The 24,779-nt window shown below is 41.9% G+C and overlaps 1 protein-coding gene across 8 annotated transcripts in view; it reads left to right on the top strand.

The window, feature by feature from the left end:
• The window catches only part of YAP1 (Yes1 associated transcriptional regulator), a 92,033-nt gene that overhangs the window by 47,398 nt on the left and 19,856 nt on the right, over positions 1-24,779 (top strand). The window contains exons 3-6 of one of the 8 annotated variants that reach the window (XM_069883514.1): positions 331-446; positions 9,013-9,126; positions 22,795-22,988; positions 24,472-24,519. In XM_069883514.1, coding sequence (XP_069739615.1) covers positions 331-446; positions 9,013-9,126; positions 22,795-22,988; positions 24,472-24,519 — 472 coding nt within the window. The remainder of the gene's footprint in view (positions 1-330; positions 447-9,012; positions 9,127-22,794; positions 22,989-24,471; positions 24,520-24,779) is intronic. The other 7 variants (XM_069883515.1, XM_069883519.1, XM_069883520.1 and 4 more) reach the window with 7 other exon arrangements.

The raw sequence follows: 24,779 nt of genomic DNA, 5'->3' as shown, positions 1-24,779 counted from the left end.
CATCAAGTTATGGGACAGCCATCTGGGTTAAAATATTCATGTTAAGCCTGATCTCACCATTGCTCAAGCTCTCTTTGCTGCAGGTATTTATTGGAAGGTGGTGGTGGCCAGGGTCAAGGTTTGAGAATCTGACATACTGTGATGCTTGGAAAGAATCCAAACAGTTCTTGCTTGATTTTGGATGTGGCTGTCGTTGGCAGGCTTAATGTTTTGTTCATAGAATCATAGAATAACCAGGTTGGAAGAGACCCAAGTTGTTCAACTTTCTGTGCTAACAGGTCATTGTTGTGAATTCATTACTGTCCTGACTCTCGCTTTGTTTTGTCTTAGTCACATTGATCAAACAACAACATGGCAAGATCCTAGGAAGGCCATGCTTTCCCAGATGAACGTTACAGCTCCCACCAGTCCTTCCGTGCAGCAGAACATCATGAACTCTGCTTCAGGTAAGCAAAATCTGTATTTTTGGAAAAGGTTGTACAAATTAAAGATACCATTAGGTATTTTAATTGGGGAAGAGAGAGTCCAAATTGTACAATTGTTCTTCTAATTACTGTGGTTTAAAACTTTGAATTTGTTGATGCCTGGTGCATCAAGGAAAAAGCTGATACTTGAAGTGAGAGAATTTGTATGATATTTATAATGTCAACACAAAGTACCCTGTAGTTCTTTGGTTTGTGTTTGTTTTTTTCTTCAAGTGGATAATTCAAATATTTAAATAATCACTTTTTTAAAATTACTTCTGGCTAAAAATGCTGTTAAATCAATGAAGATCATAATTTCAATTAAACTAGTGTCGATTTATCGTAAAGGTATTGTGCTTCTGGAATGTTGTTCTGTTTCCCCTTGCTCAACTTGGTGGAGTCCCATTCATTTACATATCCTACATTTGTTATGAACATCTCATTTTTAATGTCTTCCCTAAATGAATAAAGCATACACCTGGCAAATCTTATTTTAGAAGTAGAGATGTTTTGGTTTTCCTCTTATTTTCCTATCGTTTTCAAAACCCTGTATCATGATGATTATTCCCCTAGCTGAGGAAGTCTGGCATTTTTTTCCTGGAATATAGAATTGGTTTTTGGCTGGTCACAGAGGGCTGTCAGTAAACAGCAGTAAAACATGCTTGTTCTTGCTATAGAATCTGCTGTACGTTTTCAGAGCTCTCTTGTCATGATGGTGCAGAGAGCAAGCAGCTAAATTTGGTGCCATGCTAGTACGCCTGCTGCGCTCGTCCTTGTGCTTTGTCACCTTCTGTCTGTCGCTGAGGTTCATGTTTTATTTATTTTCTCACAGTCCAATTGTATTTTGTGGATGTCTGCTGTTCCTGTATTTCACAAAGGTTATTCTTTGGTGCTGCTTTTTGTTGTCCGTTTAGACAGCTTTGTTTCATGCTGCAATTCATATACTGTAGACAATACCAAAAGATTAACAGGCATGACCAAGCTGTGCTGTTCATGACCGAGTATTAGAGGGGAAGCGAATGGAACTTTTTGCTGGGTAAGCCAGGAGGTGGGATTATCCTGAAACAAATGAGAGTCCTGTTCAAGTTCAGGAAGTCATGATTCAGAGCAATTAAGGTCTCAGGCCCTGATGTGAAAATATAATATCTGTGGTTGTTTTTTCTGTAAACATATCCCAGGAAACCTGCAGCAATAGAGATGACCTGTTTTTCCAGGGACGTGTCGGAAGAACAGGGAACAGGAGCATAACAATTCCCTTGGTCTTTCCTGCCTTCTGACTTACCTTATTTGTGCTAAAGCTAGATGCTTGCTGTTTGAATATTGACTTAAATTCTGGGGTTTGAGATAAGTCTACAAACATTTTCTACCGAGAATCTTCTGCTCTACTCCACTCTCTTGACACCCCACCTGTGCGCAGTTCTGGAATCCCCAACAGAAGAAGGCTATGGAACTGTTGGAACAGGTCCAGAGGAGCCATGGAGATGATCTGAGGGCTGGAGCACCTCTGCTATGAGGACAGGCTGAGAGAGTTGGGATCATTCAGACTGAAGAGCAGAAGGCTGTGGGGAGACATTAGAGTGGTCTATCAGTACCTCCAAGGCTGGGGAGGGACTTCATATGAGGGCATAGAGCAATAGGACTAGGGGGAATGGCTTTATATCAGGAAAGAGAAGATTTAGATTAGCCATTAGGAAGAAATTGTTCACCCTGAGGGTGGTGAGGCACTGGCACAGGTTGCCCAGGGAAGTTGTGGCTGCCCCATTCCTGGAGGTTTTGAAGGCCAAGTTGGATGGGTCTTTGATCAGCCTGGTCTAGTGGGAGGTGTCCCTGCCCATGCCAGGAGGGTGGAACTGGATAATCTTTAAGGTCCTTTCCAACCCGAACCATCCTATGGTTCTATGAATTAACTAGAAAAAAATATTGTTAGTCAAGCAGGATTCATTTTATGTACTTAGAAAGAAATTAAGGCTTCTTGGCAAAAATATAAACTGCTAAGTTGCAAGAGGTGAAAATCTAAAAGGGAACTGAGTTATCAGTACATGAGGACTACTCTTAAGAGAAAAACAAGCATTTATATGTAATTGCCCTATGTGTGCAAACATGTGATCCTGCATAGATATTGTTGCTCATGCAATAGAGTTGAGACATTCAAGTGGGTTGCCTTGTGCCTTGAGAAAACACTAATTTGGAAATGAGTTCACTGGTCATTTATTTTTAACTTAATCTGATGCTGTATTAAATGTGAACTAAAAATCTTGTAAAGTGTTTCCCCCAGTGCTCTGAATTTGATGAAGTACATGTAGAATTTTAAACTACTGTGTATTTGGAGTTGTGTGTTCACATAGTGTTGTTTTTTTCTGAGTTAGATAAGTTGTATGTCTTAGAACTGGCTCTTTGGATGCACCTGCTTACTTTTAATTTCCATTTAATTTGAATTAAATAATATCAAACCTGCAGTTATCGTATATGATTCTGTTTCCGATACCTGATTTGGCAAAGTTTTATGTACTGACTGTAAATCATGACTGTATGTTTGTTTTGTTACTGAAGTTTCTTAGATCTGATTCTGTTACTTTTTTTACTACTGAGTTCATAGTAACTTATACTTCCTCGGTGGCCTCATAAAGAATGAGAAAAATGGAAAAATCAAGTAACTCTGTACTACTTCAGCACGGTGGAACTTAAATCTGAGTGCTGGTGTCATAAATGTAAAGCTACTTCATGTTCTAATTTGGATGTTCATCCTCAAGAACTAGGAAATAAAAGTTGAGACCTTTGAGGTAGACGTTTCCAGTTATGAAATCTTGATGGCGGTGAAACGTGCCCTAGTGGTTCGAGAGCATTTCATGGTGGGAAGACCCGAGTGTAAGTATCGTGACAGCTGAGAGTCACTCACTGACTTGCAAAAAAAGGTTCAGAATGACACAAGGGAGAATGTTTTCCTTTCTGTGCTGTTCATCCTTGTGTAGTGCTCGTTAGTTGTAGCCCTTAATCAGAAGTTACTGTCCAGATTTTAGTATATTTAATTATAGGCTGCCATAGGAGCCTGTGATTAAAATTGCTGTGGTAAAACGTAAGAGTGAAGATTTATAGGAGCTGTCTTGGAAGCCATTGGAAGCTTTAGCCATTTAGCCAGAAGTGAAAAACCGGCGTATTGAGGCTAAACCTGTTGTCTTTTCTGAATAAAGAGGATGAGTGGAGCTTCAGGGAAATAGGAAGAGAGCAGAACTAGAAGGTGTGGTAAGGGTGAAGGCGAGTCAAATGGTGTATAAAATCAAAACTGGCACATGGGAGATGGAGTTAGCATGGGCTTAAGATTTTTAGGTTGTTCTTAAGCAGTTCCACCTCTTGAGGCAGCCAAGATGGAAGGAGAATCCAAGTATCTTGCTGCAAGTTCTGTTTCTTTAAGCAAATCGGTGAGCACCTGAACCAGCTTCATCAGTTCCCACCAGGATTTGTGAATGAACTGTGTTGAGTTTTAATAAGTAACATCCTTTACAGGAGGGCATCAGGTGTGAAAAGTGAGGCTTTGTGTTTTTCTACTTGGATTTGGTCTTATTTGGTGTTTTTAGTCTCGGTCTCGCTGGACTTCGCTTACTACATGTAATCAACTAAACTGTCTGGTCCATATGGATGCGGAGAAACAACTTTCACAGTGAAAAATTGGGAAGGTTCTTAGAGATCAGTGTTTGTATTAGGTGAAGGTGATTCCTGCTCTTGAACACAGGTGTTTGAGTTCCTAGGTTGCCCATGCATATTCTTTTAATATCTACAACACCCTCTAATATGTATTAACCTTTGTGATAAAATACAGTGTTACTTAACATTTTTTTCTTTGAATATGTATTAAATTGTAGAATGGCTTGGGTTGGAAGGGACCTTGACAATTCCAACCTCCCTGCCATGGGGCAGGGACACCTTCAGCTAGATCAGGTTGCTCAAAGCCTCATTCAGTCTGGCCCTGAAAACCTCCTAGCAGACCTTGAATCTATACTAGATTTTTAGTTTTCGTTACTCTTTCCATTGCTTGCAGTCCACCAGCAGTGAGCTCTGCTTTGTGTTCAAGACTCTGTGTTTGCATGGGAAAAATGGTATCTTGAGAAAGTAGAAACTCACAAAAAATAGAGATGTGGACCAGAGACTTTTAAAATTACATGTATTTATGTTAAGTCACAGAATTATATAAATATTTAGTTACAGAAGTTTGCCTTATCAGCAGTTCTGCAAGGACGGCTTACATTTGGAAATTGGAATCTAGGTTTTGGATAATCTTGTCACAGAATCACAGAATGACCTGAGCTGGAAGGGCCCCACAAGGATCATTGAGTTAAAGTCCGATCCTTGCATAAGACAACCCAACATTCACACCATGTATCCCAGGGCATTGTCCAAACGCTTCTGGAACGCTGTCAGGCTTGGCACCGGGACTGCCTCCCTGGGGAGCTGTTCCAGTGCTCCACCACACTCTGAGTGAAGAGCCTTTTCCTAATATCCAACCTAAACCTCCTCTGGCACATCCTCCTGCTGTTCCCTCGGATCCTGTCGTTGGTCACCAGAGAGAAGAGATCCTCCTCCTCCTTCCCTCGTGAGGAAGCAGTGAACTGCAATTAGGTTCCCCCTCAGTCTCCTCTTTTCCAGGCTGAACAAAGTACCGTCAGCTGCTCTTCATATGACTTCCCCTCTAAACCTTTCGCCAGCTTTGTGGCCCTACAAGTCTCTTCTTTAAAAGTACCACAGTGAATGGCAAGTTCCCAAGACAGATTGTCTCTCCGTCTGCAAATAATTTCACAGAATTGGAAGCTTCTGGCTGTGATTGTGTTCATTTAACCCTGGAGGCATCACTGAACTAGCAGGAGACTGTGCCACAGGGATATTGTTGGTTCTAAATGTTTGTGAAGGTTTGAGGGGAGGCTGGAAAAGTGCTTGAGACAACTTTTGGCACCTAGTAAGTAGACAGGCTGAAGAAATCGCTTGAGGGACTTGGAGGCCAAGTCTTTGTGTGTATTCAGTGCTTCCATAGAGTCTGACAGTCACTAAAAGGGCTGCTTCCAGCAGTAGGATCTGTCCGCCACCCCAGGATTGGTGCCTAGGCTATAAATGGAGTTTTGGTTAGCATCAGCATGGCTGGTTTTGTACAACATGGGCTGCAGTAACGATGAAAAGATTTAGTGAGAAGGTCTGAAGAGCAGTGATATAGAGCTTTTATAACTCAAGTCACTTAAGCATAAGTTAATGCTGGGAATTTTGCTCCTGTTGATCCTTTTTGGGGAAAAGGGCTGTGTGATTGCACAGGAATTTTCCTCCCTGAGTGAATGTCTTCTCTTCTTCACCATGGCTTTCCATTTTTCCTCCACTGCTTGCTTCTAATACAGAGTTTATCAGTTACAGAATCAGACTTGACAGTCTTCTGGTTTTGCAGCTGCTCACAAAAACAAATAGGAATTACGGAAAGCAATACTAATCAATTTTTTGAACTACCATTTCAGCATGTAGGGATGACAGCAGAAACACGAGAGCCATTTACAGGCCAAGGAGGAAAGCAACAACATGTTTAATGCCAAGAGTTTCTAGATAGAAAAGTTCTGTTTCTGCAGCCGTTGATGGCACTTAGCAAGGACGACTTGCTGCTATGACAGCTTTGTGAGCAGATAGATCTTTCCTGTCCTCTCCACAGCTCTGTGTTTTCCAGATCCTGAAGGGAGCCTCCAAGGAAGCTGGGGAGGGCCTTTTTACAAGGGCATGGAGTGATAGGATGAGGGGGATGGCTTTACGTTGGAAGGGGGAAGATTTGGATTACACATGAGGAAGAAATTCTTCAGGATGAAGGTGGTGAGACATTGGCACAGATTGCCCAGGGAAGTTGTGGCTGCCCCCTCCCTGGAAATGTTCAAGGCCAGGTTGGTCTGTTGGGAGATGTCACTGGCCATGGCAGGCTGGTTGGAACTGAATCATCTTTAAGGTCCCTTTCACCCCAAACCATTCTATGTTTCTGTGACTTCATCTAGAAAGAGAACCTTGCCCAGGTCTGTCTCCAGTAGCTGGTCCTCATCAGTTCATCAGATCTAATAAGCAGCCTTCTCCCAACAGGTAGGTGGACTGATCAGCTCCTGGCATCCTGCTTCAAAGGCTGAATTTCTTATTTATTACAAAGGAACATGCTGGACCAGTAGATGCTTTACTCAATATGCATGAGGTCTGACACCCCAAGGCTAGTTTTGTTTTTTTCTAGAGACACCTGGGAGTTTTTGCCTTTAAAGTTCAAAAGAGAAGTTTTTGCTGAGTTTCATCTCTGAGGTTTGTGTGGCTTAGGACTCTGAGGAGAACAGCAAGAAGATCTGCCCACATGGCTAGGGTGTTGGCTTAGCAGTCAAGGAAGACTTTTCACAGAATCATAAAACCCCCTGCCATGGGCAGGGACACCTCCCACTAGATCAGGCTGCCCAAGGCCCCATTCAGCTTGGCCTTGAACACCTCCAGGGATCGGGCAGCCACAACTTCCCTGGGCAACCCGTGCCGGTACCTCACCACCCTCATGGTGAAGAAACTCTTCTCATGGTGGAGAACTACTGGTTCTTCAGTGCCTCAGTGTTATAAAACAACATCTCACTGATTAGCTGGTTGGTCTTTGGGTGTGGTCACAAAGTACAGGGTTCTTTGCACTTGAGCTTTCAGTTCTGTGTGAGAGTCATGTTAAACTGTGAATATAGTAGGATTTATTAATGTTTTGTGGTGTTGTTGCTCTTTCATGCCTGTTCTGCTCCCTAGCCTCTGGTAAAAGCTGAGATACTCGTTACTTGTATGTAGCATCTAAAGCTCATGAGCACTAAGGATGGGAAGGAAATGCCCAATGGTTACATCGTTGTTTTTTCTCACTCAAAACCTTGTGGCTGTAATGGGGGAGTAGTGCGGTTGCTAGAGAAAGACACAGTTTTCTGAGCCACAGTGAAAGAGTTTAAATGTGAAATATAGTTTGCAGAGGATCTTCAAAGCCCACAGCAGAAACTCTTGTCCTGGTTATGCCTTGGGATATTACTGGGATGCAATCACATAATTACTGTATTCTTTTTGCCAGTTCTTCAAGAACATCTTTTGAGATTAAGCAAACGATTCTATCCTTGCTCTCCCTCCCCCCTCTCCAGCTTTAGACAATGAATTCATCAACAGGAGCACGAATTTAGGACAAAATGACTGGCAAATGTAGTTTGAACATGGATATAGTTGGGACTTCAGGCATTTCTTAGATATACGTACAAAAATATGTGTGTGTATCTGAATCTTGTGTGAGAAATCATGATGTTTGCTCACACTTAATGTATCTTACATTATACAGAAGGGTTGGTTAGTCTGAAAGCCAGGTGGCTTTTCACAGAAACATTGGAAGAGTGAGGAAGAGTGGAAGAAGAGGCTGAAATATGCTGGCTTCCTGCAGCAGGTCTTGTTCCACTTTCTTTTACGTTCTTAACATTTGCAGTGGATCTTTTGCCATATTATCATAGGATTGTACATAAATCTAAAGAAATACAGGCAAGTCTTCCTGTATCTGATTTAGATATTTTCAAAAGTCAGTGTCTAAGTGTGTGTAAGAATTCAAACCCATACATTTGTAAAGCACATGCCAGATAAGATCAGATGAATGTGACTTTAAGGGTGGTTTTCAGTCTGTACAAAACACAGATGAACATACATGGATAGAGATGGGAAAGAGCAGTTTATGAACAAGATAAGAAAGATGGGAAAGAGTGGTTTATGAACAGCATAGCCATGAAAGGTGGTTTTCTTGAAAGCTGCTATTTGTAACACAAAGGATGGAACACATTTGAAGACTCTGTGTTCAGACATTAGCTCTGCACTCCAGAACACTATCACCTACCTCCCTTTTAGGTTTCCCTGCTTGTGCCTTCCTGCTCGTAGAGGTGTAGCACTGCTGTTCGTAGCACTGTCTTTATGTCTGCTCCTGGTGTTTTCTCACCTTCACGTTTTGCGTTTCTTGTTGCCTCCTGTTCTTCAGGTTTTGTCGTTTTGCTTGCTTAAGCCTTGAACGCTTTTGCAAAAAGTTATGGTGTGAGGTAAAGGGAAAATAAGTTTTGTCACTTTTTTAATTGTTCGTGAAAGAGAAAGGAATATTTTAGGATCTCGTCAGTGTTAACTTGTTGCTGCTGCTGGGCCTTCATTGCTAGACGAACTTTCCCATGAAAAGTAGACTATCTTTATGCTTCTTTTTCCTGGTGCTCATGCTGGTTTCATTCTGGCAGGCTTGACTTATTGCTGGTTTTGTACCGTAGTGCTATCGCAAAAGGAAGCGTCGAAAGGACGTGAAAGAATGTAAACAAGTTATAAAATTAAAATCCAAATCCTAAATCAAAGTGATAGAAGTGCTTTCTGTTCTTTGATTTCCCACCCACCACTTCTTTGCCCTTATCCCAAAATGTTAGACATGAGCTTGAAACTCTTGTACTGTTATATATGTAAAATGTTGGAATTTTTTTTAGAGCAATTTCAGCTGGAGCAAACAAGAGCCCGCCATCAACTCCTTCCTTCTATATTGCAGGCCCACTCCCCGATGGATGGGAACAAGCTATGACCCAGGATGGAGAAATTTACTACATAAACCATAAGAACAAGACCACATCTTGGCTAGACCCAAGGCTTGACCCACGCTTTGGTAAAAGTTCATCTCACTTCAGAATTTTTGATTCACTTCAATTCACTCAGCGTTAAGTTTGCAGGCGTATTTGGAAAACTTTCTAGAGCACAGTTTAAAATATATTTTAATTTTAATTTGAAAGACCTTATTTAAATCATTATTTCAAAAAAATAAGAGATGAAAAGCACATATCCTGTAGGAGCGTAAGTCACCAAAGTTTCTAATACTCGGGGTTGGGATTTTGCCTTATGATCCATGCAGTTCCCAAAATTAACCTAGAGATAGTTTCAGGCAAGCTCACTCTTCCCTTTAAAATTGCAAAACTTTACCACAGACAGATCTTTTAATTCCCAAGGAAATATTTTCCTTCACACTGTCCTGAAGAAGGCATTGTCAAATAATAATTTATGCTGTTCAAATACACTTGAAACATATACCAGCTTATAATTCCAGCTTGTCATAGTGATGATCATGACAAAACTTTCTGTTTTAAATAATATAGAGAGAAATGATTACTTTCGTTGTTTCTACTTTCCTAGTAATTTTGTGCAGCAAAGACTATGTAATATTGGAAACAGAAATAGTAAATCAGGGATCACAAGATCTAGATGTAAAAAATTGAACAAAATAGAACTGATACCCCATTTTTTTGTAATTATTTGTAAGAAAAGTAGAGCTGCAAATGTTTAAGTATTGGCACTGATGACTGTGAATAGCAATAGTAAATGATATTGCAAGGCTTTCGACCAGTTTCTTAAACCGTCCAAGTGATTGTTCTGATATATTTAAGGTGGTTTTACAACTTTAAGCCGTGACCTCTGTGTGTAAGCTTTTAATTTGTTCTTGATTGGGTTTCCTGATAACTTATTATTTTCAACACCTTTGGATTTTAGTTATTTTTCCAGAGACGTGGAAAAAACAGTAGGGGTAAAAAAAGGAAGAGATCATTGTGGTTTTCAGGCTTTAGATTTGGACTCTGTGCAACTAAATGAAAACAGTGTGCAGATCACCGAGTAGGTCAGGCTGAGGGGATACAAAGCCTTTGAAGCTTTACAGGGGTTGACCTAACAACAACTGTGGGCCCCTTTTGGGAGAGGCATTAACTCCATGAATGCCATATAAACACAGAGCTGGAAAACTCAAGGGGCGCTGTTCTGTTTTGGTTTTTTTTCTGAAATGACGGTTAGGAATTTCAGTGGTTTTTTGTTTTGTAGGCTTGAGTGCTCGCTTGAAACATCCCGTTGCTCTTGGGAGAACACCAGGTTGTCACCCTTTGTTTATAAACCGCTCACCAGTTTGTAGACAGGTAGAACCACTGTGCAACTTGAGCCTGAAGGTGGGGCATATGCTGAAAGTTGTCAGCTTTGGCACATGCCCGTGCTGGCTTTAACACCGGCCGGAGTTGCCAACCTGTTTGTGTGTTGCAAGAGAGTGTGGGGGTAATTTGCAACTTCACAATTACTTAATACGTGAATAAGTCTGAAAAGGAAGCAGTCATTTTGCAAATCAGGGTTGCCTTTAGTTAAAAGAGGCGGGTCAAATATATTTAATTAAGTCATCTTGCAGGGTATGTGTTTTGCTATTCTTTGTATTACTTTATAGTTTCCAGTGATGAGTTGGGAATAAAAAGGAGTGTTGAAAAGGCTTTAATTGACAGGGGTCGTGAATGAGATGAATCTTCTTTCTCAGAACTATTTTATGCTCCAGTAAAGGGTATGGTCTTAACCGTAAGGGCAAAAGCTACTTTTTTTGTGTGCACTGAAACTCCATCAAATGATCAGGCTGTGCAGTTAAACTGAAAGAAGTTAGAAATGTCCAAAAGGCTGCATAAGGGTTTCTTGCTGCATAGCTTCCCTTTTTGGGCCCACTGTATATGTGTATCCCAGACAGGCTTGAGTACATGCCAAGACTCTTTATTTTGTGGTCGGACTTTTAATCTGTTCCAGACCTTTTCAGTCAAAGAGCTCAAGTGTAACTGAAAGGGGCAGGAAAGGAAAAAAAAAAGGGGGGGGGGGGGAAGCGCATGTGGGCTTTTCTGATCTCAAGTGATGGCAAATAGAGACAAGCTGCGAGCTGCTGCTGAGCTTGAAGGAGTTTCCCTTGAAATCTTAAGTTGTACGCATTGTATTGTGGTTTATGTTTTTATCATTTGAGCCAAGAGAATACAAAATCTTATTCCTGTTGCTTTCTCACTTGTGACCTTCTTATGTCACTCCAGTAAAGAAAAAAACCTGTTTGACAGAGCGAACTCGCTGAGCCTTGCATTTATTTATTGTGGAGATCCTCAACAAATATGTGCTATGACCCTAAATAGAATGAGAATGACTCAGAAGTTTACCTTTCTGCATTTAATATATGTTGAAAAGCCTGTGGTTCTTCCCCCTGAGGGTCACCGTACTCTCTTTTCTCTTGCTGTGTTTTAGTATATGGGTTTAGGTTTCACTATTTTTTGACTACTACCACTTTAAGAAGAAAACCTAGATGAATGTGTTATTGTAATGTTGATGTTTTTGTTTATAGCAATGATACTAATGTGGATTAAAAATGAAAGAGAAATTAATTTCTTCCTTGATCCTGCCACTTTGACCAATCTGAAGGACCACTGAAAACAACGAAGCTGTTGAATGGTCTGTGCAAATGTACACTTCTGTTCCACTATTCAGAAATAGAAGTTTTGAGGAGTCATTCCACTTACTGCTTCTGAATTCCCAACTTCCAGGGACTTGACCCTTAAGGCTGTGTGTTTTCTTCATCAGACTGAAGCTTTGCGTTCATCTTTATTTTCATAGAATCATAGAATGGTTTGGGTTGGAAGGGACTTTAAAGATCATCCAGTTCCAACACCCCTGCCATAAGCAGGGACACCTCTCACCAGACCAGGCTGCTCAAGGCCCCATCCAGCCTGGCCTTGAACACCTCCAGGGATGGAGCAGCCACAACTTCCCTGGGCAACCTGGGCCAGTGTCTCACCACCCTAAGCATGAAGAATTTCTTCCTAATGTCTAATCTAAATCTTCCCCCTTCCAATTTCAAGTCATTCCTCCTCCTGCTGTCACTCCATGCTCTTGTAAACAGTCCCTCCCCAGCTTTCTTGGAGTCCCCCTTTAGGTACTGGAAGGCCGTTCTAAGGTTTTCTTGCGACCTTCTCTTCTCCAGGCTGAACACCCCCAACTCTCTCAGCCTGTCCTTGTATGGGAAGTGCTCCAGCCTTCATATCATCTTTGTGGCTCTCCTCTGGACCCGTTCCAACAGCTCCATATCCTTCTTCTGTTGGATATTCCAGAACTGGACACAATACTTCAGGTGGGGTCTCATGAGAGAGGAGTAGAGGGGCAGAATCCCCTCCCTCCCCCTGCTGACCACACTTCTTTTGATGCAGCCCAGGGTATGGTTGACCTTCTGCGCTGTGAGCAGTCATTGCTGGTTCATGTAGAGCTTCTCATCCATCAGCACCCCAAGTCCTTCTCAGGGCTGCTCTCAATCATGTCATCCTCCAGCCCATATTGAAACCACAGATTGCATATTTTCTCTAGTTAGTGTGCATATACCTCTTCTCTTTATTTGTTTTCTTTATTAGTGATGGGAATTTTCCATTAATGTTGCTAGAAAAGAGGGAGGAAGGCAAATGAGTGAAGAAATTGGTTTAGGTGGACACACCCTACTGATTTGCTTGTGAAAGGTAATTCGGGTATTGCAGTCATGCCTTTAAACAGAAAATAAAAGGATTCGGTTAATATGGATTCCTTCTTGGAGCAGGCTTTTAGGAGTGATAAGAGCCCCTGGCAGAATACCTGGCTGTGGAGCAGGCTGGTCTAAAAACCTGGGTGCTCCAAGTTGAAGATAAGAACTCACATCTAACATCTCTGACGTGGGCTTAGGTGTGGATCCTCCAGATATTTGTGTTCGACTTTAGAACACGTTTGTGTTGGGAGAATTGAAAAGCTAGGAAAGAACTAAGTATGAAAGGAGGGTCATCTCTTGCCAAGCAGAGGCAATTGCAGGCGATTGCCTGGGATCAAAGGAATGGGGGCAGGAGGGGGTCCTTAGGCCCGTGTCAGCAGGATTCTTGTCTAGTGGAGCATCTGGTGAAAATATGGTCTCCTACCTTCTCGATGCCTTTGCAGGTCTGGTAGTAAAAGGCTTCAAATTACTGGGTTGGGTTTCTTTAAGGTTATTTCTTGCAAATTGGACTGTCAGGTTGAGCGTGTTTTGGCTTGTTTCGTCTTTTACCAGGTTCCGCTATTGTCCATCGGTCATTCTTCACGGATCCTACTGTTTTTCTTAAGCCTTCCAGCTAAGTTAATATGTTTTCTTGATAGTCAAAGAACACCTGGGTAGAAAGCGGGTCAGCGATGCATTCCGAGTGGCTGGAGATGGTGAAGCAGAACAACATCTGCTTTTTCTATACAATGGAATTTCCTAGAACCAGTTGAAGTTTGGAATCATTCAGCTCTTTTTGCTACAGATTTCCAAGAATTAGCTTTTGTATCAGATACCATTAAGGGGATTTTAACTATATTTTAAGTCTGTAGATGATGGAACTTTGGTTTTGAAATGCAACTTCAAATAATTTGCCTTTTATGAATACTGAATTTGTTAAATTCAAGGATAGAGCAGTGCCCTTGAAGTGGGAAAATACCAGAATCTGTCAGTGGAGATTTTGTGTCTCATTTGGGTTAATGTGTCTTGTGTTTAAACAGTAGTACTCTATATTAGAGTAGTCAGGCAGTCTGACTGCAGGAGTTGGAGTGTGCTTCAGTTTTCTTGTTATTTTATTCCAGAATTCAAATTTTGGGGTTTGTTACCGGTGGTCGTTGCTGTGTTACATGCACCCAGTTGTTTTCCTTCTATTCTTTCAAATGTTGAGGCTGTCGAGTGTCGTATGAAGCAAAAGATGTGACCTCAGATTGAAATCCTTGCCACAACTTTCTTTTTATCGCTCCTACTTAGAGAAGATGTTAATGGTTTTTGACGATCTGGATGAATTTTGGGTGAGGGGGAAAGCAAGATAAGACAGTGTTTATTCTCATTACAGAAACTGTACAGTAGTTGTTTGAAATACCCAAGTAGGAAAGGGGAGAAGAGTGCTAACAGTTGGATCATAGAGAATGCATATCAGGATTTTCTGCTTCTTTTTTTTTTTTTTTGTAATGCAAGAAAATTATACCTTTTGAAACAAGGAAAACCACTTATTCCAAAATACTGAAGTAAAACGCACCTGTAGATTTCATTGAAACATGTATTTATCATTTCCATGTTAAACAACCCCACCAAAACAACAACTGCAAAACCAACTTGAAATGTACTTGAAAGCTTAATCTTTGAAACATCTGCTAAGTTTTAGGTATCAGAAATGAAAAGGAAGCATTTCATAGTGTTGCTTTCTTATCCCTTACGTGTATGGCGCTTTGTTTAATATGTGTTTCTTCAAAGGAGTTTGTAGGAGCCTTGCCAGAGGCAGATTTGTGGACAAGATAGAACTAGAACCCTGGAGTGGAAAGCTTTTGCTTTTTTTTTGGCCTTTGTCTGGTCAAAAGAAAACCCCTCAGACCTTATGTCTGGTCACAGTGGCATTTCAGATCTTTTTGATTTCCAGATCTGCCCTTCATTTTTGCACAAAAGCAGAGCCTGAGCCACAGTTCAGTGGCTTATCCTCTTCACATGCTCTCTAAAACAAAGTGGATTGACTCATCTGAAAGGTCTGTGCATTAGATTTTTCACTTCACCATCTCTGTTTTTCCGGAAGAACAATTTTGGGAGATCGCTTAGGATGGGTAAAAGATCTTGGGGCCTCCAAGAAAGCTGGGGAGAGACTTTCTGCAAGGGCATGGAGTGATAGGACAAGGGGGAATGGCTTTGACTTCAAAGGGGGAAGATTTAGATTAGACATCAGGAGGAAATTCTTCATGCTGAGGGTGGTGTGACACTGGCATAGGTTGCCCAGCACAGTTGTGGCTGTCCCCTCCCCAAAAATGTTGATGGCCAGGTTGGATGTGGCCTTGAGCAGCCTGGTGTGGTGGGAGGTGTCCCTGCCCACGGCAGGAGTGTTGGAACTGGATGATTTTTAAGGTCCCTTCCAACCTAAGCCATTCTGTGACTTCTCTATGTTGCTATGTGTGTGTCACTGTGTGCAGATGGAGCAGCATCACTTTTCAGCAAACCAGTGACTTGTGTCGAAGTGAACTCCTTGAGAATCTGCAGAAGCAGATGAAATTCCACTGGTAACCATCCCTTTGTAACGGGATGCTGTTATGGTAGTGTCAATAAATGCTTATTACTTGTTAATCATCCTAACAGAAAGAGAAATATTGTTTTGTTCAAAAGCAGAATGTATTTAAATCTCTTTTCTGAACAGAGTCAAGTGAAGAAATTGCCAAGTATATCTTCAGGTATTGTGTTGGGATCGAACTATAGAATCGTAAAATAGTTTGGGTTAGGAGGGACCTTAAAGATCATCCTGTTCCAATCCCCCTGCCATGGGCAGGGACACCTCCCGCGAGATCAGGCTGCCCAAGGCCCCATCCAACCTGGCCTTGAACACCTTCAGGGATGGGGCAGCCACAACTTCCCTGGGCAACCTGGGCCAGTGCCTCACAACTCTCATTGTGAAGAATTTCTTCCTAATGTCCAACCTATATCTTCCCCCTTCCAATTTATAGCTGTTCCCCCTGGTGCTATCACTACAAGCCTTTGTAAACCGTCCCTCCTCCCTGTTCTTGTAGCCCCTTCAGGTACTGGAAGGTCACAGATACCTGATTTATTTAGACTGTGTTCTAATAAAAAGGGGAACACCCCCCACTTCTATTAAGGATTTGTCAGGGCAGTGCTTTTATATAAGTTTATACTTGGTTTGGGTTTGGTTTGTTTTCAGAATAATTTCATCCTGCATGAGAAAGGAGGTTTGTTGATAATGCTACCTTTATGTTTTTAAAAGTGATGTTCACTCCCAAGTGATGTTGTGCTGGAACAGCTGTGACTGAAAGAAAACTACACTCCTAATAGGGCCATTTTTGCCACCACATCCATCGAACATCAGAGTTTGCTTGTCTCTGTTAACTTGCACACAAAAAGCATCATTTTGCACACATTGTTCACTATCTGTAATTTACATTTTTATATATACACACACACAGAGAATAATTATATTCTCTATATCGTGTATAATCTCAAATTCAAAGAAGATTCAGCTTTTTTCTGCTTGAATTCAATCACATCAAAACACAATTCCAGTTTCTTATATACAGAAAGATTTTGCTCTCTTTCTTGAGCACACTTTTTATAAATTACAGTGGTTTTACTCAGTTTTTTAAATCCTGTTGAACGCTTTCTAATAGGAGTATGACAGATTTAAACAAATAACGCAGATGTACACATGCATGAATACAGGGTTTGTTCCCCTCAAAGAAAATCAAGGAAACCTGCATTAAATAAAATTCATATTATTTTAGAAGCAAATGTACAGCAGTTTGTATTTATAGCCCTATTAACCCAGGAAGCACTATGTAGTGATTAAGCAGAGAAACTCAGCAGAGACCTAGACTCGGTTACTTATGTAGGCTCTTTGATGATTAGACCTTGGTCTAAAATGCAGACTAGCTTTGCTTAAATGGTGATTGCAAGCTGAGTGGTGCAGTTGTCACACCAGAACAACAGGGTATCATCTGGAGGGACCTGGACAAGCTGGATAAGTGGGTCTGTGTGAACCTCATGAGGTTCAACAAGGCAAAGTGTAAGGTTCTATGCCTGGGGTGGGGTAGTTTGTGATTTCAATAGAGGATGGGGAACGATGTGATTGAGAGCAGCCCTGCAGAGAAGGACTTGAAGGGGCTGGTTGTTGAGAAGCTCGATATGAGCCAGTAGTGTCCACTTGCAGCCCCAAATGCCAATCGTGTCTTAGGCTGCATCACGAGAAGTGTGGCCAGCAGGGCGAGGGAGGGGAACCTCTCACTCTACTCCTTTCTCATGAGATCCCACCGGGAGTATTGTGTCCAGTCGTGGACCCCACAAAATAAGAAGGATACAGAACTGTTGGAATGGGTCCAGTGAAGGGTCACAAAGATGATCAGAGGGCTGGAGCACCTCCCATACAAGGACCGGCTGAGAGAGTTGGGGTTGTTCAGCCTGGAGAAGAGAAGGCTGCAGGAAGACCTCAGAGCAATGTCCCATACCTGACGGGGGTGTACAAGAAAGCTGGGGAAGGACTTGTTACAAGAGCATGGAGTGATAGGATGAGGGAGCATGGCTTTAAATTGGAAGTGAGAAGATTTAGATTAGCCTTTGGGAAGTAATTGTTCACCATGAGAGTGGTGAGACACTGGCCCAGGTTGCCCAGGGACGTTGTGGCTGCCCCATCCCTGGAGGTGTTGAAGGCCACGTTGGATGAGGCCTTGGGCACCATGGTCTGGTGGGAGGTGTCCCTGCTCATGGCAGGGGGGTTGGAACTGGATGATTTCTAAGGTCCCTCCCAATGTAAGCCATTCTGTGATTATTAAGAACAGTAATTTATAGCATGCTCAGATCCTGAGCTTCTGTTGTTGTAGTTGGTTGAAATAAATGACACCTTTGAGTTTGCAGATTAAAATTAGTTTTAGTTTTGAAGGATGAAATTATACATAGCAAAGAAAAGCCATGAAACATCTGCTGTGCCTTGTTAATGATGAAGGGGGCTCTTACAGGAGTCTTTGTGTGTAATTCCGCATAGGGGGAAGGTACTGAGTTCCTGCAAACTGCCCGTGCCCTGGGATTTAAATTGGCGTAGCGTCTTCGGAGAGAATTAGCCTTTTATTTTTGAGTTGTTAACAGTCCCTCTAGCACCAGTGTCTGGTAATTGTTTCTCTCCTTGGTTTGATTTTTGGATTTTTTTTCTGGATTTTTTTCTTTTATTTTCCATTAAGGATGTAGATAGCAGTGTTTTTTCAGTGATTTGCACGTATCATCTGCTGCAGCACAGAACTGGCATTTTGCTGTTGAGTTTGAACAGTAGAACATTTCATTTGTAACATTTGAAGACCACAAACTCCCTCTGTTCTCAAAAGCATATTGCAGCTATTACAATTGACTGCATTCTGCAGGTTGTGAAGCCATATTATAGGACGGCAAGATCATTTTTATTGTCTTAAGTTGCCCGTGGTTTTTAACTTGTCTGCCCCTCCTCCTCCTCCCTCAAATCCCCCTCTTGTAGAAACAAAGACTTGTTTGTTCCTTCTCTGCCTGTGAGGTCTTTGCAGCCTCTGCTGTGTGGGTGCAGAGCCCCTTATTTAAACGTTTTCCATATCCAGGGAAGGTAAGGAATATGATGTATCCAAAAACTGATAACTCTTAACTCTAATAGATAAATGAAGTACTTTAAAAGAGCTGTGTGTGTCGGGATGTTCACAAACCCATGAAGTGTGAAAGAAAGAAAACGTGCTTATCTGAGATCACATTGATAAGTCTGTTCTTTAGAGTGCAGATTTCTGTCGTGACTTCAGTAAACAATGGAGAATTGAGAATTTAAAACAACAAACCACAAAACAACCCAAAACAAACAGAAAACCCACCCCAACAAAAAAGCCCCAACTTTAAAACCCTCTGTTTGTTTCTTGTCACTTGAAACAAGATGTGTTTTCTTCTTTTCATTAAATATTGTGTTGGAAGTTATAGAAAATTACATTCTTCTGTTTCACTTGAAGATAGCATGCTTTTTTTAATCATTCAGTGTTATTACTGTTGGGTTTTTTCCACTGGTTCTTCACTTGAATATGCTGTGAAGTCAGTAAAATTCAGTTAGCGATGTCTTCGTTTAATATCCAGACTTTCAGTTTAATTTCAGTGTGAAATTAGTTCCTTTATGTGAAAAAGACCTCCATGGTCTGGTCTGAGGACAGTTCAAAATCTTGACACTTTGAAGTCTTTAGCATTTGCATCCTTGAAATAGTAAAAATGCTCAGAAAAATCCTTTTAGTTGGTTCATAGAATTGCTTGGTTGGAAAAGACCTTTGAGATCATCGAGTCCAGCTGTACCTGTCTACTACTAAACCAGATCCCATATGCACTTTATCTCCCCGTGTTTTAAGTATCTCCAGGGATGGGGGCTGAACCCCCTCCCTGGGCAGCCTCTGCCAGTGCCTGAGAACCCTTTCAGTGAAGAATTGTCTCCTGATGTCCAATCTGAACCTGCCCTGGTGCAACTTGAGGCCATTTCCTCTTGTCCTAGTGCCTGTCACTTGGGAGAAGAAACCAACACTCACCTCGCTACAACCTCCTTTCAGGCAATTGTAGACAATGATAAGGTCTCCCCTCAGCCTCCTATTCTCCAGGCTAAACAACCCCAGGTCCTTCAGCCGCCTCTCATAATTCTTGTTCTCCAACCCATTCACCAGCTTCGTTGCGCTTCCCTCTATGTGCTCCACACCTCAATGTCTTTCTTGTAGTGAGGGACCCAAAGCTGAACTCAGTATTCAAGCTGTGGCCTCACCAAGGCCAAGACCAGGGGCACAATCACTTCCCTGGTCCTGCTGGCCACACTGTTCGTGATACAAGCCAGGATTTCATTGGCCTTCTTAGCCACTTGGGCCACTGCTGACCCACATTGAGCCAGCTCTCAACCAACACCCCCGGGTACTTCTCTTCAGCGTTCCTGAATAAGAATTTAGAAACTAGATTTTTAGGACTGGTTTCTGAAGAGTTACCAAATTGTATAATTAAATTTCCTCCCAATATTTCTTGGTGAATATGAAGTACACACTGAAGTCTCAATTACTTATGATATTCCTGGTTTAGATACACTTCTAGTTAGAAACATTACTTTAAAAGTGGGTATTAGAAGGCATTTTGGTGATCTAAGATCATGAAATAAAATGAGAAACACCTGACAAACATTTGTTTAAGAAAGTTTTAATTTGCTAAGTCAGTAGATGGGAAGAAGAGAGCAGACTGTGATCAGAGGGGACAGGGATAATAAAAAAAAGCAGCTGTCAGAAGGACACAGGTATATAAAATATAAAGAGCTTGGCATGAGAAGGAAATTATTTCCAAAGCGTACGTGTTAGTGGAAAAGAGCCCTGGGGAAGTAATATTTGTCCAGTGCACGCAGGAAAACCAAATCCATAACACTTTAAAGGAATGCTAGTGATACTTCACTTAAGTGTTTAAATAAGGTTAGAATCATAGAATGGTTTCAGTTGGAAGGGACCTTAAAGATCGTCCAGTTCCAACCCTGCTGCCATGGGCAGGGACACCTCCCATTAGATCAGGCTGTTCAAGGCCCCATCCAACCTGGTCTTGAACACCTCCAGGGATGGGGCAACCACAGCTTCCCTGGGCAACCTGGGCCCGTGTCTCACCACCCTCAGCGTGAAGAATTGCTTTCTAATATCTGATCTAAACCTTCCCCCTCATCCTGTCATTGCATGCCTTTGTAAAAAGTACCCTCCCAAGGTTTTTTGTAGGACCCCTTCAGGTGCTGGAAGGCTGCTCTAAGGTCTCTCTGCAACCTTCTCTTCTCCAGGCTGAACAACCCCAATTCTCTCCCAACTGCTAAATTTACGTGAGGTTATCTGGAACATGACTTGGCCACACAATGCATGAGGTAGGGACTCACACAGTTGTGTGATTGGAGACTGGATCACAAAGGCAGCCTTTTTAACATAAAGAAAATTGTCATTCTTCAGCCCTGGGTCCTTCATTTTTGAAGTAGTTTGCTTTTAACTTAGATGTGCTCCTTTTGGGTGACTGTAATTTTCTTACCTTTGTCTCTTTTTACTTTCCACTGGAATCGACCTTCCATCTTGTTGAATAACAGGGTTTGAATCCTGGAACTTCTGAAGAGTAGCACAGACTTCTGCTTTGGTTGCAGAATTACCCAACAGCAGGAGAAGGCTGTTAGTTTCTGTTGTCCCCTGCTAACCCTTTTGTTGTCAGCTTTGAAGGAGAAAGAGGGTAAGATATAAAAAGCAAAGGCGTGGTCCTGGTTCCAGACTTGGTAGGATTCTGGGTAAAAAGAAAGAAATGAGGAGATACGTTCCTCACTCCAGCACTGTCATATCTAGCTTGTCTAGAGCTGCTTTGTGAATTGACTTTCTTTTTGCATTACTGTCTACCTTCAGCTTCATCCTGATGTCATAAATGTAGGTAGTTTAATTGCTGCCAGTCTTCCAGCAAAGATTGCCCAGTGGAAGTCCTAGAGCTTGTAATTATAGTTCACGGCTCACATCCCTTCAGGACAGTTGTTGGTGCTGTTAAAACTTCTACTTAACAGTTCCTGTTGTCTTGGGGCCTACAAACCTTCTGTGTCTGTGTGGCAAGGTGTCCTGTCCGCCTCCTGCTGCAGGTGAGGGACCACAGCTCACATCTCAAAGCTGGTTGATTGGCTCATCCTGGCCACCTTCTTCCTGAAGTTCAGTTTTGATACGTGGTGCTAGATGTCTCATAAGGTGAACTGGTTGATTTTAAGCTTTAATCCACAGCAACGTCATCTTCCCACTGTTCTTTTTCTCTGCTGAGTCAGGATGGGACTTGCAGGTTGAAGTTGAACCTCCAGCCCTTTGCACTCACTTTGTTGTTTGTACTTGGTGTTGGGGTTCAGTTTTTATTTCTTGTTCACCTGTTCACTTACTTTACAGGAAGTTTAATCTAATTTGCGATCATATGAGTGAAGCTCTCTCACAAGTAACTACATTAAAGGTTATTTCAAATTACTTCAAACTATTTGACACTTCATTTTATTTTCATAGAATCATAGGATGGTCTGTATTGGAAGGGTCCTTAAAGATCATCCAGTTCCAAGCCCACTGCCATGGGCAGGGACACCTCCCACCAGACCAGGCTCCTCAGAGCTCCATGCAACCTGGCCTTCAGTAATTCCAGGGGAAGGGGCATCCACAAGTTCTTTGAGCAACCTGTGCCAGGGCCTCACCACCCTCATTGTGAAGAATTTCTTCCTAATGTCTAATCTAAATCTGCCCTCTTCCAATTTAAATGTCATTCCCCGCCTCATCCTTTCACTCCATGCCTTTGTAAACAGTCCATCCTTAGCTTTCTTGTAGCCCTCTTCAGGTACTGAAAGGTCACTATAAGGTCTCCTTGGAGCCTTCCCTTCTCCAGGCTGAAGAACCCCAACTCTCTCAGTCTGTCTTCAGAGCAGAGGTGCTCCAGTCCTCAGATCATCTTCGTGGCCCTCCTTTGGACCCACTCCAACAGTTCCATATCCTTCTTATTTTGCAGGTTCCAGAACTGGACCCAATACTCCATGTGGGGGTTTCATGAGAGCAGAATAGAGGGGCAGAATCCCCTCCCTCACCCTGCTGCCCATCCTTCTTTTGATGCAGCCCAGGACATGCTTGGCCTACGGGGCTACGAGTGCACGTTATCTATATTGAGAATTTATTAGGAAGAAGAGATAGGTTCTTCTAATAAAACTTGAAATATTTTATTACCAATTCTGTATTTTTCGGCAAGTTCCTCATTAAACTGTTTTCATGAAGCTTATAGAGCGTTTTATACCTCTGTACATGGGACTGTTGCATTGATATTGCAGGAATAACGTGTGAGCATACGTTTCATGCTGTACATGAGTGTCACTGCATGTTTTGTACTGTCATGGCTTGTCGTTTTATGAAGTTTTAATGTAAGCCTTCTAAGGATACTTTCCTTGCATGTATTTGTTTGAATTTCATTTTTTTACTGTTTATTGTTTCGGTTCTTTAGCCATGAATCAGCGAATCAGCCAAAGTGCTCCAGTGAAACAGCCACCTCCTCTGGCTCCTCAGAGTCCCCAAGGTGGTGTGATGGGTGGGAGTAGCTCCAATCAGCAACAACAGATGAGACTTCAGCAGCTACAGATGGAGAAGGAAAGGCTGAGACTGAAGCATCAAGAACTGCTTCGGCAGGTGAGGCCACAGGTTAGAGACCTACTTCCACTATTTCTTTGTGTGTGTTATGGGGTGTTTTTTTGGCTAAGTTGTTGTTTCAGTGAGTCTTAAAGACCAGTGACTGCACAAAAAGCTTTGAGACCTGAAAAGGTCTGAATTAAATTTTGGTCTTACCAGCTTGGTAGTGAAAGCATCCGACTTAACACACTGGAGGATTTTGCTTTCCTCCCTCACTTCTTTCTGTAGCAAAGCTCTCCGAGAAAAGTCTTGTTTATTATTAGGACAACATCATGGACTGTGATCTGATTGGATCTTTCTCTTGAGAATATATTTCATATTGAGTTCTGAGTCACGCCAAAAGGCAAGAAGTTGGTTCCCACAGCTGCTTTAATTCTCCCTTTTAAGTTCACTTTTAGAACCTGTTGAAGTTTGTAGGATTTTAAAGTACTTCTAAAGTTTAGATACCATACATTGAGGAGACACCTCGCTGCTAAAATCTTATCTGTTAAACAGTGGAGTGGAGCGTGGACAACTGAATCACTCGTGCTGCGTTTTGAACCTGTGATTTTCTTATGCTGAAGAATTTCAGACTTCATAATGAAGCTGTAAGCTATTTCTATCAGTATTTTTCTGCTCAATGAATATAGCTCTACCACGTGTGGAAGTGCAGGACCGGACACTGGAATCTCTGGATTGTGAACTTGACTTCCTTTTGATTTTAAGCCACCTTCTTCGATTTTTCCATCTGAATGTTTTAAAAGTTATTACCATCTGTGCTAGATGCTTAGGATATTCTTTGGTTTTTTGGCACCGCCAGAGAAAGTACTAATTTTTTCTTTGAGGAAAACGTTGCAAAATCTTACCCTGTTCCCTTCTCACTTTGGGTGATGGGCCTTGTATCTGGAGAGGAGAATGTCTTACTGTCCTCAAAGACAGCTTTTCTCTTTCTTCGTCACCTGCAGTATTCTGTCCTGAAATCTGACTCCCTTTTGCAGTCAAGGCCTGTTTTGTAGGACTCTTCAGCATCTCTTGGTGTAAGACGGGGCATCTTTACAGCTGTTACTTTTTATAGTGCTCTAGGCAAGAATACATCACAGAGGTGGCATCAGGGCTTTCTCTCTGCTTAAGCACCTGGACTTCTGCTCTTCCTGCTTTGCAATTAATCCAGCAACAAACATTTTACCCTGTGCTAGCATGCTTCTAGGTAGGCCTTCTAATTGTCTTTTTACCTCAGTTGTCATTGAGAACTTGACTAACTTTGGATGAGGTGACAGCCAGTGCCCTTCATGTTGTTCTCCCTGGTCATTAAGCTTATCTGTCAAATACGCATCCTTGGTGAATCTGTGAGTTTTGTTTCACTGTGTCATGATTTTCATAGTTTCTCAACTCCCTTATCCTGTCTCATCTGGCCTGTCTTGGGGACTTGATACTACAAGATGGTGTTAATAAGACAGACTGCATAGGCAAACCATGCAGCTAAAGTAATTTTTATCCATCTTATTTTTACTCTTAGGCATTGCGGAATATCAATCCCAGCACAGCAAATTCTCCAAAACATCAGGTAGGCTCTTAACTGATGTTTCAGCATAATTAGAAAAATGAAAGCATTAAATTAGGCCAGCAGAGGAACTTTTTGCTACATGAAGGCATTCTGGAAAAGAAAAACAATCAAAGAAATCCACTGAGCTTTGCCTTACACATTTTTGAACCCCTTCTCTGGTCACGATCCTAACATTATTTTTAAGAGTGCTGCATTGCCACAACTTTAGATAGATGTTTAAGAGCAAATGAGGAATTCATTGCACATTTTTCTAGATTGAA

This window comes from Phaenicophaeus curvirostris, chromosome 1 (genome assembly GCF_032191515.1).
Source record: "Phaenicophaeus curvirostris isolate KB17595 chromosome 1, BPBGC_Pcur_1.0, whole genome shotgun sequence".
NCBI classification, from domain to species: Eukaryota; Metazoa; Chordata; class Aves; order Cuculiformes; family Cuculidae; genus Phaenicophaeus; species Phaenicophaeus curvirostris.
The sequence above is the reverse complement of the archived record's forward strand: the minus strand, read 5'-3'. Positions and strand labels throughout refer to the sequence as shown.